Source organism: Coregonus clupeaformis, chromosome 27 (assembly GCF_020615455.1).
Source record: "Coregonus clupeaformis isolate EN_2021a chromosome 27, ASM2061545v1, whole genome shotgun sequence".
NCBI lineage: Eukaryota > Metazoa > Chordata > Actinopteri > Salmoniformes > Salmonidae > Coregonus > Coregonus clupeaformis.
The window spans coordinates 6,199,424-6,215,505 of NC_059218.1; the positions used below are offsets into that span (position 1 = coordinate 6,199,424).

The 16,082-nt window shown below is 40.1% G+C and overlaps 1 protein-coding gene across 3 annotated transcripts in view; it reads left to right on the forward strand.

Annotated features, from left to right (window-relative positions):
- Nucleotides 1-16,082, forward strand: part of LOC121541756 (small conductance calcium-activated potassium channel protein 2-like) — a 35,044-nt gene that overhangs the window by 2,026 nt on the left and 16,936 nt on the right. For all 3 annotated transcript variants that reach the window (XM_041851040.2, XM_041851038.2, XM_041851039.2), the window contains exons 3-6: nucleotides 12,914-13,332; nucleotides 13,688-13,829; nucleotides 14,149-14,259; nucleotides 14,457-14,584. In XM_041851040.2, the coding sequence (XP_041706974.1) occupies nucleotides 12,914-13,332; nucleotides 13,688-13,829; nucleotides 14,149-14,259; nucleotides 14,457-14,584 (800 nt within the window). The remainder of the gene's footprint in view (nucleotides 1-12,913; nucleotides 13,333-13,687; nucleotides 13,830-14,148; nucleotides 14,260-14,456; nucleotides 14,585-16,082) is intronic.

The window sequence follows — 16,082 nt, forward strand, 5'->3', positions numbered from 1 at the left end:
GGTCTAATCTACAGGTCTAATATACATGTATAATATACAGGTCTAATATACATGTCTTATATACAGGTCTAATATACAGGTCTAATATTCAGGTCTAATATACATGTCTTATATACAGGTCTTATATACAGGTCTAATATACAGGTCTAATGTACAGGTCTAATGTACACGTCTAATCTACAGGTCTAATATACAGGTCTAATATACAGATGTAATATACAGGTCTAATATACAGGTCTAATATACAGGTCTAATATACAGGTCTTATGTACAGGTCTAATATACAGGTCTTATATACAGGTCTTATATACAGGTCTAAAGTACAGGTCTAATATACAGGTCTTATATAAAGGTCTTATATACAGGTCTAATATACAGGTCTAATATACAGGTCTAATATACAGGTCTTATATACAGGTCTTATATAAAGGTATTATATACAGGTCTAATATACAGGTCTAATATACAGGTCTAATATACAGGTCTAATGTACAGGTCTAAAGTACAGGTCTAATGTACAGGTCTAATATACAGGTCTAAAATAAATTTACATTTACGTCATTTAGCAGACGCTCTTATCCAGAGCGACTTACAAATTGGTGCATTCACCTTATAGCCAGTGGGATAACCACTTTACAATATGTTTTTTTTTTTTTCTTTCTTTCAAAATACAGGTCTAATATACAGGTCTAATGTACAGGTCTAATATACAGCTCTAATTTACAGGTCTAATATACAGGTCTAATATACAGGTCTAAAATACAGGTCTAATATACAGGTCTTATATACAGGTCTAATATACAGGTCTAATATACAGGTCTAATATACAGGTCTTATATACAGGTCTAATGTACAGGTCTAATGTACAGGTCTGATGTACAGGTATAATGTACAGGTCTAATATACAGGTCTAATGTACAGGTCTATTGTACAGGTCTAATGTACAGGTCTAATGTACAGGTCTTATATACAGGTCTTATATACAGGTCTAATATACAGGTCTAAAATATAGGTCTTATATACAGGTCTAATGTACAGGTCTAATGTACAGGTCTAATGTACAGGTCTAATATACAGGTCTAATATACAGGTCTAATATACAGGTCTAAAATACAGATCTAAAATACAGGTCTAAAATACAAGTCTAATATACAGGTCTTGTATACAGGTCTAATATACATGTCTTATATACTGGTCAGTGCAGTGCCTTCATTGACTTCACTGAGTGCAATTACTCTGAAATTAAGTGGATTGTTTCCAAATTAAGTAGGCCTACATTTCCTCTTTAACGGGTGACATAATCTAATTATGGCATGAAATCATTTTACTGACATGTTGACCCATGCCTTGAAAAGTTAAGCTGTAAAGCTTTAAGACTTCTGGTAATTAACAGTAATAAAATATACCCCTTGAAATATATGACTTATAAACACCTTAATGAGGTTAGTACAAGTGTCTTACCTTATCTAACCAAAACACTATTGCTCCATTGTTTATATTTTCCTTGTCATTGGAGACTTTGTAATCAAATAATGCATTTGTATTTTGCTCTTATGGAATGTCATTCATTGCCCACTCTGAGCCAAATCAATATTTTACTATGATAGTGGCTGGCACTTGCATCTCAAGGTTGTCTCCTGCATCTTCGAAACCTCCAGGGGTTAACTGATCTGGATTGTCAGCTTCATTGAATAGTTCCAGCACTTGAACAAAACAACATTTTATGACCTTGTGTCAGAGCATTGTTGCTTTACTTACCGTGTTTTCTTCCTGCAATTCAGCACTTATGTCTTGGTTGTAGAACCACGTTATAAAAAAAATTATGGTGCTCCCTCAATGGTGGTCCTCATCAAGAGGTATAGTCTGGTCAGGAACCCATTACGTTGCTCCACGTTAATGAAATTGACCAGAGAAGAAATACATTTGCCTATGCCAGGCATTTTCTTTAACCTTGCTGAGGCTGCATTGGGCGGGAGATAGCCTAGCGGTTAGAGCGTTGGGCTAGTAACTAGAAGGTCGCTAGTTCGAATCCCCGAGCCGACAAGGTGAAAATCTGTCGATATGCACTTGAGCTAGGCACTTTCCTTATTTGTTCCATGGTCGGCAGTAATAATGGCAGACCCTGGTCGTGACCCCACTCTCAGAGGGTGTTTCAGGGGGAGTTGGGATATGCAAAAAAATATAATATATAATATAACTTGTCCTATTGTGAAATATAAGCACCCACCTAATTATTATTAGAACGTCCAAACACTCTTCTTATGCAGGCTCTTTTCTTTGAAACAGCGAGAAAACATGAAGGTTATCTAGATATTTTCAAATACCAATGTAGATAAACCTCATGTAGCGACAAGGATGATGTGGAAGGGAAATCCTGTCATTCTCAAATGACTTGTGTCAAGTCCATGAAATAATCAATACTTTTCCTCATGACTATATTAGGGTTCAGTGTTGTAGTAGAACTCATAGGTCCCATGTCTGAATAGGCCACTAGCTCATTATCTTGTGCATTGTTGAATTACAACGGCCTGTTATCTATTAGCATACATTTATATTTAGGATTTAAAAGCCCCCAGAGGGATATCAATCATTACAATTGCTCAACAGTAAAACGTGTCTACCTTTCAAATGGCCTACTGTAAAGCCTTCTTTGCTGCAAGGGATGATAGAACAGTTTTATTGATCATGACCATATTGATCAAAACCATTTACATTGCCTCAGCAATGGTTCTCTATAGTGTAAAGTGTCAACTTCCAAGATGGTATCATTTCCATGGTTCTTACTTAGTTGTCAGCCCTTTGTATTTCTAGACACACATTTATTGAGATTCCATGACTCAAACAATTTGTTTGACAACATCAAAGGGAATGCAATATTGTGAATGACTATTGCGATTATGGAAAAAGCACAAATATGCTGAGGGTTGTTTTGGCTCAGTGATATTATTTTCAAAGTAAAATGGGTTGCAATATGTTTGTTTATATTATAAATATCAGATTGATACGTGTGGCTTACATTCAGTTATTTGATTTTCATATCCTCCAGTCTTATTCAGACTGGTATATGACTCAATATAGAAATTCTCACCTTGTTCACCTTGGATAGTGACTCTCACTTAAATTCCATATCTACTGTTTGCAGCTATATTATTACTCAACAATATCCTTAGTCACCCAGGTTGTGGCCCCACTCAATGGCTCTTTTATTGCTGCTTGCAGCTGTATCTGTAGTGGTAGAATTGGTATATCTCTCTAGCACAGAGCTTGCACCCTATCCTTCTCTTTGTATGGGCTGTTTTCCATCCTCAGTGAGATAGATTATGCATGCACATCCATCTGTACTCACAGATGCCTGTCAAATATAGTTGCATAGTTCAGAGTGAAGAGAGGTGCCCACACTCTACACTAGCTCCTTGAAAGTAATCTACTTGTCCAAACTGTATAAACTGGAAAGAGTTGACTTCCACGCTTTTTGGGATGCTTTGACAGTATAGGGACACTCCTTTTGTTTTTAGTGTCTGAAATGTCCCAAGGTCAGTCAGAGGACATCTCTTGGACATAGACTGTCATGGGGAGGCTTAGGGGACACACCTTGTACATTAAGATTGCAATGATTGGTGACATGGTACATTAATAGGATTTCTCTCCATCTTCTCAGTGTGATGTCTCAAGGTTCAGAGACCCTCCAGACTTCTCTATGCAATTAGAAGCCATCCTCTGTTTTTCTATCCACTATTCTGGATATAAACGTCAGCAAGCATCTACAAATGTTGTAGGACATGCTATTTCAGGTAATACAATCTGTGCAAGGTATGATACAGACGTCATATGTCTTTTGGTGACACCTAGCAATCTATAATAGTTGCATCTTTTGTTTCCTCTGGTGGCAGGCAGCTGTCTAGGGTGCTGTGTGAACTTAGCTCAGCTTGAAAGCTGGGTTTCTACTCTGATTTAGATTTGTCACTGTCACTCTCAAGGATTGATATTAGCAAGAGAAATGCTCTAAGCATGTTGTTTGCCCTCTCTAAGATATTTGATTACTTTAAAAGGACTGTGAGGGACACTTTGAAATGTGACTTTGGTTTCTCCTTGTGTTAATGTTTATTTGCCAAGAGGCTTTTATGTAAAGGCCAATACAGTGGCCATGTACAGTTTGATGTAATCACAGAAATCAGCCCTTTTCTTAACCTATTATTATAACAACCAATTTGAGTCCCAGCTGTCATTCTGTCGTGACTAAAGTCAGCCTTGCCTAGCTTAGTTTGTCCTGGGTGGTGTGCGTGTGTCCTGTGTGTGTGCTTGCTCTGTGTCTGTATTAGAGACGCCATGGTGTTAATGCAGGAGATGCTGTGAAATCTGTCCTCTACCTGAGACGCCAGACTGGAGTCAGATAGCCATTGCTGGCTGGTGACCTCAATGCTTTTACTGAACAAACAGGATTTCAAGGGCACAGATACTCTGTCTCTGAACAGGATGAGAATCCAAATGATTATTAATTGATCATGTTTGCTACCCCATGCACTATATATGATCAGAAACATAGATGTTATATAATTTATATGAGAAACATGTCTCCAGCTAGAGCAATCCAAACAAAGAGAGATTTACTTATGATATTCTCTTTTCATATAGGGGTGTGTATTTTTGAATTTCAATTGAATGCTACACTATGTTGTCAAGTAATCACTTGATTTCAGATGCAAAGAAAATGTAACCTACAGCTTGAGATTTACTCAGCAAAGTGGCCTCTTAGTGCCTCACTTTGATATCATAAATAAACCATTGCATTAATTTCTTATTGGGCTGAACCTCTCAACCTAATTCCCTAATGAGATTGAGTGATTTGTTTGTCTCAGTTACAAGATATATGTTCCTATCTCCACATTACACAGATTAAATATTGAGCTGGACTCCATTAGTTATATTGAGCATACTGAAACTAGTAACCAACCCAGGCTGCTACCAATGCAGGTTGAACTCCTATAGGAGCGGCAGGTAGCCTAGCAGTTAGAGCATTGGGTCAGCAATTGAAAGGTTGCTAGTTGATTTGCCCTTGAGCAAGGCACTTAACCCTAATTGCTCCAGGGTCGCTGTTGATAATGGCAGACCCTGGCCGTGACCCTACTCTCCGAGGGTGTCTCAGGGGAAGTTGGGATATGCAAAAAATACATTTCCAATGCGTATTAATACACACGTGTACATGTGTGAAATAGGACAAATATAAGCACCCACCAAATTATTATTATTATACAGTATATGGGTGATTCAATGTAAGTGGTGTAAATTGCGGTCCCACCCCAAAAAAACTATTTAAAAAACAGTTAAGTCTCCAAACGTAGAACATTTATTTACATCATGATATGTTCTAGTTCTATCCAAGGCAATAACAAACATATTGTTAAATTAATATAGTTCAAAGTCAGTGTTTAAACACCTATTTCTATTGAGAGGTGGCTGTCCCAATCCCTGACTCCTAAACTTCATGTTTGAAAATAAAGCAATCAATGATTTTTTAATTTTTTAAAACACTTATTTCAATAGAACGTCTTGAGTTGATATATTATTACATTGAAAGATACTGATCTAATTATTCTCTGAAAAATGCTGTCCCCACTTTTGATGTCACTACCGAAACACACACTTTAAAAGACTGTAAAATGAATGTGCCTTAAGCAACAACACTACAAATATCACCAGGGGATGGGATTGCAACCCTCTCGACTATGGCCACATGGTGAGTAGTCTGTCTGCAAACATTTTTGGAAAATAAAAGAGCAAATTGGATCAATCTTAATGTATTTTTAAGAGGTGTCACTACCAAACATCTAATATATCAAAAAATATATGTATTCACCATGCTTCACCGAGAGTCCTTTAGGTGCCTTTTGGCAAACTCCAAGTGGGCTGTCATGTGCCTTTTACTGAGGAGTGGCTTCCGTCTGGCCACTCTACCATAAAGGCCTGATTGGTGGAGTGCTGCAGAGATGGTTGTCCTTCTGGAAGGTCCTCCCATCTCCACAGAGGAACTCTGGAGTTCTGTTAGAGTGACCATCTGGTTCTTGGTCACCTCCCTGACCAAGGCCCTTCTCCCCCTATTGCTCAGTTTGGCCGGGCAGCCAGCTCTAGGAGGAGTCTTGGTCGTTCCAAACTTCTTCCATTTAAGAATGATGGAGGCCACTGTGTTCTTGGGGACCTCCAATGCTGCAAACATTTCTTTTGGTACCCTTCCACAGATCTGTGCCTCGACACAATCCTGTCTCGGAGCTCTACGGACAATTATTTCGACCTCATGGCTTGGTTTTTACTCTGACATGCACTGTCAACTGTGGGGCCTTAAATAGACAGGTGTGTGCCTTTCCAAATCATGTCCAATCAATTGAATTTACTACAGGTGGATTCCAATCAAGTTGTAGAAACCTCTCAGGGATGATCAATGGAAACAGGATGCACCTGAGCTCAATTTCGAGTCTCATAGCAAAGAGTCTGAATATTTATGTAAATAAGGTATTTCTGTTTTTATGTTTAAAACATTTGCAAAATATTCTAAAAACCTGTTTTCGATTTGTCATTATGGGGTATTGTGTGTAGATTGATGAGAAAAAATAGAATTTTATCAATTTTAGAATAAGGCTGTAACGTAACAAAATGTGGAAAAAGTGGTCTGAATATTTTCCGAATGAACGATAGCCAGCCATATGTTAGCCAAAGGGATTCTTTAAAGTCCAAAATAAGTCCAAATTGTCCAAACCGAAACGGTTACAACCGAAACAATTGACACCATAGAGATTATGGAGTCTGTGACAGCACGGGCAGCACCATTGAGGCTATCTCCAATTTAAAGTTGCATGCTCTACCAACTGATCTACAGAGGACCACCATGTGTGTAGTGGACAAGTGCACACTTCAGGAAAAAGTATTGAGTATTGAGATGCATAGCCAGCAGTGGGGCTCCAACCATCCAACAGCTCAAACATTGACATCTATTTGGCCAAAACATATTGACATTTATAATGTGATATACTGTACTGTACTCTACTGTGCTGTACCCTACTCTACGGTACTCTACTGTACTGTTGTGTGCTCTACTGTACTGTGCTTTACTATACTATACTGTAACCTACTCTACTGTACTATACTGTACTCCACTACACTGTGCTCTACTTTACTGTACTGTACCCTACTGTACTGTACTCTACTGTACTGTGCTATACTCAAGTTTACTCTACTTGAGTTTCTTACAATTGAAGAAAGGGACCATGGACTCTTGATCTAGTGGTCTTGAGACCGCTCAAGACCACATAAATTCGGTCTTTAACTTGTCATGGTCTCAACTCACTGGGCCTGGATCTTGGGACCAATGTCCTGGTATAAATCTTGGTCTTGGCTCCTGGATATAAACGTACTCTTTGGTTTACAAACCATAGCAAAGATTGTCTATTGTCATTTTTGTATCTGTGCCATTACAGCCTCTGTGACAGCATGGGCAGCACCATTGAAGCTATCTATATTTTAAAGCAGGGGTTGGAAACAAAATTATTTTCCAATCGTTTCGGTCTGAACAGGACCATTATTTTTATCATTCGGTTCCACTGTTCCGACCAGCAAAAAAAGTTCTGAATGGGTTCAAACGCCCAAAAAGTAATGGTTTATATAATTCCTTTCTGTTCCTTTTTAAACCTCTGAAATATATATATATTTTTTAACATTTAGCTCCACATTAAATTACTTCAGATAGAGCAGCTTGCTATGGAGCAGGCAAGCTATTTACATGCATTGGACAGATGAGAGAGCGAGAGAGGGTGGAGGAGGAGGCATTTTGTTGTTTGCATTATATGAATTAGGCCCACAGAATTATACCTACGGATGAGCAGTTCTATGTCTTTGAACTTCAGAGTTGGCTTAACGTTGGACCAACTAGCTAGCTAGCTAGCTAACAAGCTTGTGTGTGCAGAGCGGCACCAGAATTAAAATAAAAACACATCCCTGCCGGCCAAACCCTCCCCTACCCTGGACGGCGCTGGGCCAATTGTGCGCCGTCCCATGGGTCTCCCGGTCGCGGCCGGCTGTGACAGAGCCTGGAATCAAACCAGGATCTCTAGTGGCACTGCGAAGCAGTGCCTTAGACCACTGCGCCACTCAGGAGGCCAACTATAGTATCCTTAACTAGCATTGAAAAGGTTAATCCATTCTTCTCTAATAAAAAATGCATCTCCCTAATTTCTGAGTCACGCTTGTAACGTCAGTAGGCTACTAGACTATGCTTCGGAGGGGGAGGGGTGGGTTGCCTACACACACATAGGCAAAGATTTTCAGCTGGCAGGCAGGCAGACACAGGAATATGTTTCTGAGTGACAGAGTGAGGGCTTTGCATAGGAGCTTTGTTGCGTTTTTTGTGCGACGGGAAAAAATGCCTGGAACATAAAATAACGTTATTAACCGGTTCCCATGCTTTTAAAATAAGATAACTTTTGTTCGCGGTTCTGATTCTGTTCCTCTAAAAATGTTGTTATTTTCCGGTTTTCGGTTCTGTTCCCTGAACCAGTTCCAACCCCTGTTTTAAAGTATTCAATTTTCGTATTCTTCATTGGCTGATTTCTCCCAACTCATAGGAATCCCCACCCAGTTGACTACTTTAAAATGGTGGAAGCCCTCAATGGCAATGTCTATGCTAAAACTTGTTATATCCATGATGAGTCCTCTACTTATCTCTAGGACTCTGACAACAGGCACAACTCTGATATAAAGTCATTTTTGGGTAAATTGACGAAATGCCACGTGCATCCACTTATATCAGTGAATTCGTAACAACCTAACCATTTCAAAACTTATATTCAATCAGATAAGCCTCATGTAGCAAATAAGCAATTCTATTTTTTGCTAACAAAATTCAACCCTCTCTCATTGACCTCCATACAAAATTCCTCACTTCGTGGGCTTATTTTCGTGGACAGATTATGGGAGGAGTAAAACCTCTCACTTCGCCTCTTCTTCTCTGACCACAGGCAACCCACTTTGTAGAAGACAATGCTCTATTTTCCGGTTTTCGGTTCTGTTCCCTGAACCAGTTCCAACCCCTGTTTTAAACTATTCCATTTTCTTATTCTTCATTGGCTGATTTCTCCCAACCCATAGGAATCCCGACCCAGTTGACTACTTTTAAATGGTGGAAGCCCTCAATGGTAGTCTATACCCCAAAAAAAAATCCATCTAGAGTCCGCTATTTATCTCCATTGACACTTGACACCGAAACGCCTGTTATTTTGCCCAAATAAAGATAGGTAAAGTGATCATTTAAACATCTAACAACATAATTAATTAGATACATACATTATTCAATCAATCAACAAGTTTCAGATTCATACAATCAACACTGAACATTTTACAGAAAACAATAGAGATGCTATTTCTCTAAATTCCAATTTAAAGGTTTTGAAAATCTGGTTAAAAAGCATGTTTTTACTATTTTGTTAATTTGGTATGCAAATAAAATGTCTCAAATTAATCTGTAATAGAAGGTTAATCAAAAGTATCACTACTGTGCATGGTTCTCCCTTTATTGCAACTTTTTACTATTATATTTAGTGGGGTGGTAAGGAATTCAGGTAAATATTTCAAATATGCAATACAAACAAAGTGTGTGAGTAGTATACTGTATACAGTATGTCTACCTGACATACTGTATGTTGGAAGAAATGTACTGAATATTTGGGAGAAATAGGATACGAATGTGCATTGTATTCCAACCCTCAAATTACACCACTTCTGTAGAATGACCCATATAGGAAAGAAGACCGACAGAGAGACTGAGGAATGGGATGACCTCGGGACATCCTTAATGGTGTTGTCTGGGCAAAAACGTCAGCACAGTGGCACAGGCACACCACGGCCGACACGGGTGCAACTTTCCCATGATGAGCAGAGGAATGCACCTTAATGATTAAACACTATCCATCAGATGACAAGCCATCCATCTGAGAGCAGCCACTGGACCGTGCCAGGAGGCTATATTTGAAGAACGATTGGCCTTGGTTAGAATCGGTCACTCTGGCTCTTTGTTTCCAACCATCATTGTGCATTGCAGGGGCTCAGCTTGTAGGACACCATGTGTAGAAACACCGCTCTTTCTCTCTGTTATAAAATGTGTGTGTGTGTGCGCGCGCGCACGTGTGCTTTGTTGCTCTCTCCTATAAATATCATTTTCCAAGATGATTTGTGTGTGTGGTCCAGTGGTCTATGTGGGTGAAATGACTCTTAGCCCTGCAGGATTTGAGCTAAGTGACCTGAGAGTTTGTTTGGCTCATCAACAGGGCTTTTTCTATTCCTGGCCCCTCTCTCGTATGCTCTTAATTAGGCCATGGATCATGGGACGGACTATTGTTGTAGCACTGAGGGTCTTTTAAACTTCGTAAGCCATAATGTGGTCCTCTGTAGCTCAGCTGGTAGAGCACGGCGCTTGTAACGCCAAGGTAGTGGGTTCGAACCCCGGGACCACCCATACACAAAAATGTATGCACGCATGACTGTAAGTCGCTTTGGATAAAAGCGTCTGCTAAATGGCATATTATTATTATTATAAACCCCTTCAGTCTCGTGTATTCTAGCTGGATATAAACCAGACAAGTTATCAATTATGTGCATATGATATACTATAGAAAGAGACATGACTGATGTCCCTTATGCCACATACATAATTCCAGGTTTTCAGCTGCAGATGTAAGTTACCCCCCATCCCTCATAACTAGTGCTTCTGCTACTGGCATGGAATATTTGATGCTGAGAGGTAAAGAGCTCTTGAGTATTGTATTTCAGGTCATCCATTACCATAATTGCTTTTACCAACCAAGTAGGCTTTTCTTATGTAACCTAGTTTTAAATGTTTAATTACATTGTTTTAAAGCAACAAACTTTCAAAACACTTTCTTTTGTCACATGAAGTTGTTGCCATGATTATTTATTCAAATGAGAGCTTTTGTGCTGTGTGCAGACGATATTGTGTTTGGGCTGTTTTGATGGCTTAGGTCTGTGAGTAAGATAGCGTCTGTCACGACACAGTGTGTTTCCATGTCTAAGTTACCCTCCCTTGGAAAGGCTTAACAAGCAGGGATATACCAACAGAGAGCCTGGTTAGTGTTACAGCATCTCTCAGCCTTAGAGTCTGACAGATGTCAGTGCTCTCAAGGAGCTAGATGTTGTTAAGTATGGGCATCAGGCTCTTTAGTTGTGTGCTTTAAAATGATATTTGTGGGGGAACCTTTAAATGTGTTGTTTTGATGAATGAATTGGGTAGAGATGTTGCGTGGGAGTGTTTTGTACATCTACTTCGAATTTCCTGTAACTGTCGGTGGGAAGCGTTTGGCCTGCAGGTTAGCTTTAATGAGAGTGTGACATTTGCCAGGATGTTGGAGTGGAATGTTCTTTGTGTGGCAATGTGGTGTAGGTGGCTGTAGTGTCAGTGTGCCTGTGGGATTGGAGGGCTGTAGTATGTGCAGTGCACGCACGTGTGTGTCTGTGGTGTGGGTGGCACTATAGCACAAATTCCTGGAGGTGTCCATTTGTTATTTTCAGGGTGTCCTTGAGGTAAAGATGTGGAATAAAAGCTTTCTTTGGCAGTGGGAAATATATATCTATTTGATCGATTCAAGATTTAGTCATGTATTATTATCACTAAATATATGATCTAGGTCATTGATCCCATTATGCTTCCAGGAATGGGACAGCATTTTGTTTCCGCTAATGAGGATCCTGGAGTTATACTAAATGGGGTTAGTTGGTAGGATGTATAGTCATAATGTGTGACCTCACTTATTTATCTCCTACGTTTTTGTGCTCATAGAGAAATCTGAATTATTAAACATTCTAGTGTTTTTGACTGATCTGCTAACACATTTGGCTGATATGTGATGGATTTCAGACTTCTTCTCTTTTTGTTTGAGATTAATTTATCCTGAATATAAAATGTTCTTTAATTCTTATTTAGTGGTTCAGATCACTAATGTGTGGGATAGAGAGGAGGAGCCATGGGAAGCACATGCTTTACAGGACCAATTACAGATACTCAAACAGAACCAGGAAGAAAACACTGTTGTTTGAAAAGTCAGAAGAAAGATCAAAAACAGATTTGCATAGTCTTATTCCCCACACACTGGAGGGCCAGATGTCTCTAGACGCAGCACCATTAATTTAATCACAAAGCATCATAGGATGGCTTCAGTTAAAATATGGTTTGTCATTTGCTGTATTTTCCCTTTATATTGAATGGCTGAGGTCACGGTGGATATAGCCTAGTGAAAGAAAGCTCTCTGAAATTTGCTGACGGCAACATTTTGTGAAATATTTCCCACCAGTTGTGACGGCCCCGTACACAACCCAAAGATCTTGAGGTGATTGAGAGCAGGGAGGGAGTGGCTGAGTGCATATTTTGGACTATCGGGATAGTGCAGACTATCGGCATTGCGTGTCAGAGAGGGGAATGATTTGTCAACTGTAGAAAGGAACTGTAGAGAGGCTCGATTGTGTTTAGTCCATCTGCAGAGAAGTATTTACAAGGATGAGGGGCAGAAGGGAACGCCATCCCTAGAGACAGAGGGTAGTAGTAGTTTATCTAGATCACAAACACAGTCACTCTGACTGAATGACACTGAGGGTGGATCTGTTGGTAGGGGGCAATGAGGTCATTAGTTCAGGGTAGATGGAAGCATTGAATCGTGGGACTGGTTTTTACATTTATTTTATTTAACCTTTATTTAACTTGAGTTAATGCATTTCCATTGACTGAGTGTGGTGGTAAAGTTTATGGTTTTGATCAATTTAGTCTTATGCCACCATTATTAAAATGCAATGCTGCATCTAACCAGAGCTTGTTCAGTAACCTCTATCAGCTTCCCTCTCCCCCTCCATCCATGTTGTTATTCAGTTATTCATGGTGGACAATGCAGCAGATGACTGGAGGATAGCCATGACCTACGAGCGCATCTTCTTCATCTGCCTGGAGATCCTGGTGTGCGCTATCCACCCTATCCCAGGGAACTACACCTTCACCTGGACAGCGCGCCTGGCCTTCTCATACACCCCGTCCAAGACGGACGCAGACGTGGACATCATCCTGTCCATCCCCATGTTCCTGCGGCTGTACCTCATCGCCCGTGTCATGCTGCTCCACAGCAAGCTCTTCACAGACGCCTCGTCCCGCAGCATCGGGGCACTCAACAAGATCAACTTCAACACACGCTTCGTAATGAAGACCCTGATGACCATCTGCCCTGGCACCGTGTTGCTGGTCTTTACCATCTCGTTGTGGATCATCGCTGCGTGGACCGTGAGGGCCTGTGAGAGGTCTGGACCTGCTGCCCTATCACAGTCACGCTATGCTGCACAAAACACTGCATGAACCATAAATAAGGCATCATGGTTTAGCTGGGGAAACAGGCGTTAACTCGTTGTGTGTCATACTTTAGGCTTACATCCAGATATAGTGCTCACTCCACAATTCTGATTCTCTGCTTGGAAATGTCAAGGGATAGACAATCATGGCCCATAGTTTACGTCTTGTTAGAAGATAAGATAATCTGTTTACACCTTATTTATACTGCACATTAATTAGGCATGGATGTTTCTATAATGTATAAGACGTGTAACTATTTGGCAAGCTGACTCCAGTCTGACTCTTATTTGGAACCTTCCATTCCAGATACCATGACAACATGGACATAACCAGCAACTTTCTAGGAGCCATGTGGTTGATCTCAATCACTTTTCTAACCATTGGATATGGGGACATGGTACCCAACACTTACTGTGGAAAAGGAGTCTGTCTCCTCACTGGTATTATGGTGAGCCCTATTGCAGAAATTATATTACATTCTCATGCCACAGCTGCGCTCTCTTTTGCAGTGCTGCTTATGAGGTTATATCTTTAAATCCAGCCCTTAGGTGTCTTATGACCTTTTTTTTTTACCTGCCAATATTTCTTTTTTTAAATCTCTGGTGGGGTGGCAGTGTGGATACATTCATATTCAGAGGATATTGAAGTCAGAATCTGTTTCCTTTTTATTTATAGCATAATATCCTATTATTCCAGTAAGGTAAAAAAAAAAAAATAACTGACTAAATACAGGCAACCTATAACTGTCTGTTTGTTGTTCCTCCCAGGGAGCTGGCTGCACAGCCTTGGTGGTGGCTGTGGTTGCAAAGAAACTGGAGTTAACCAAAGCTGAAAAACATGTTCATAATTTTATGATGGACACCCAGCTGACAAAAAGAGTAAGTCAATACTTTACTTGCATGTCGTTTAAAATGTAAACATTTGAAACAATAATCTCAGCTCCCCCGTTTCTCCATTGTGTTCTATTTCAGGAAGACCAAGCATGGTTGAAAATGAGTACAGTATGTTTTCCATTACATGAGTAGTATTTTGTTTACCGTGAACACTGTATCTAACCATGGTCTTTGTGTGCCAGGTGAAAAACACAGCTGCAAATGTACTGAGGGAGACGTGGCTCATCTACAAGAACACCAAACTGGTGAGGAAGATGGACCATGCCAGAGTCAGGAAGCACCAGAGGAAATTCCTCCAAGCCATTCATCAGTAGGTACCCTGCCTGAAACGCTGCTGGCAGTGTGGTAAATACTTTTTACACACTGGTATCTGCAGTCCCACACTTTCTCATACAGTTGAAGTCGGAAGTTTACATACACCATAGCCAAATATATTTAAACTCAGTTTTTCACAATTCCTGACATTTTATCCTAGTAAAAATGATCTGTCTTAGGTCAGTTAGGATCACCACTTTATTTTAAGAATGTGAAATGTCAGAATAATAGTAGAGAGAATGATTTATTTCAGCTTTTATTTATTTCATCACATTCCCAGTGGGTCAGAAGTTTACATACACTCAATTAGTATTTGGTAGCATTGCCTTTAAATTGTTTAACTTGGGTCAAACGTTTCAGGTAGCCTTCCACAAGCTTCCCACAATAAGTTGGGTGAATTTTGGCCCATTCCTCCTGACAGAGCTGGTGTAACTGAGTCAGGTTTGTAGGCCTTCTTGCTCGCACATGCTTTTTCAGTTCTGGCCACACATTTTCTATAGGTTTGAGGTCAGGGCTTTGTGATGGCCACTCCAATACCTTGACTTTGTTGTCCTTAAGCCATTTTGCCACAACTTTGGAAGTATGCTTGGGGTCATTGTCCATTTGGAAGACCCATTTGCGACCAAGCTTTAACTTCCTGACTGATGTCTTGAGATGTTACTTCAATATATCCACATAATTTTCCTTCCTCATGATGCCATCTATTTTGTGAAGTGCACCAGTCCCTCCTGCAGCAAAGCACCCCCACAGCATGATGCTGCCACCCCCGTGCTTCACGGTTTGGATGGTGTTCTTCGGCTTGCAAGCAACCCCCTTTTTCCTCCAAACATAACGATGGTCATTATGGCCAAACAGTTCTATTTTTGTTTAATTAGACCAGAGGACATTTCTCCAAAAAGTACGATATTTGTCCCCATGTGCAGTTGCAAACCGTAGTCTGGCTTTTTTATGGCGGTTTTGGAGCAGTGGCTTCTTCCTTGCTGAGCGGCCTTTCAGGTTATGTCGATATAGGACTCGTTTTACTTTGGATATAGATACTTTTGTACCTGTTTTCTCCTGAATCTTCACAAGGTCCTTTGCTGTTGTTCTGGGATTGATTTGCATTTTTCGCACCAAAGTACGTTCATCTCTAGGAGACAGATGATGGCTGTGTGGTCCCATGGTGTTTATACTTGCGTACTATTGTTTGTACAGATGAACGTGGTACCTTCAGGCTTTTGGAAATTGCTCCCAAGGATGAACCAGACTTGTGGAGGTCTACAATTATTTTTTCTGAGGTCTTGGCTGATTTCTTTTGATTTTCCCATGATGTCAAGCAAAGAGGCACTGAGTTTGAAGGTAAGCCTTGAAATACATCCACAGGTACACCTCCAATTAACTCAAATTATGTCAATTAGCCTATCAGAAGCTTCTAAAGCCATGACATAATTTTCCTGAATTTTCCAAGCTGTTTAAAGGCACAGTCAACTTAGTGTATGTAAACTTCTGACCCA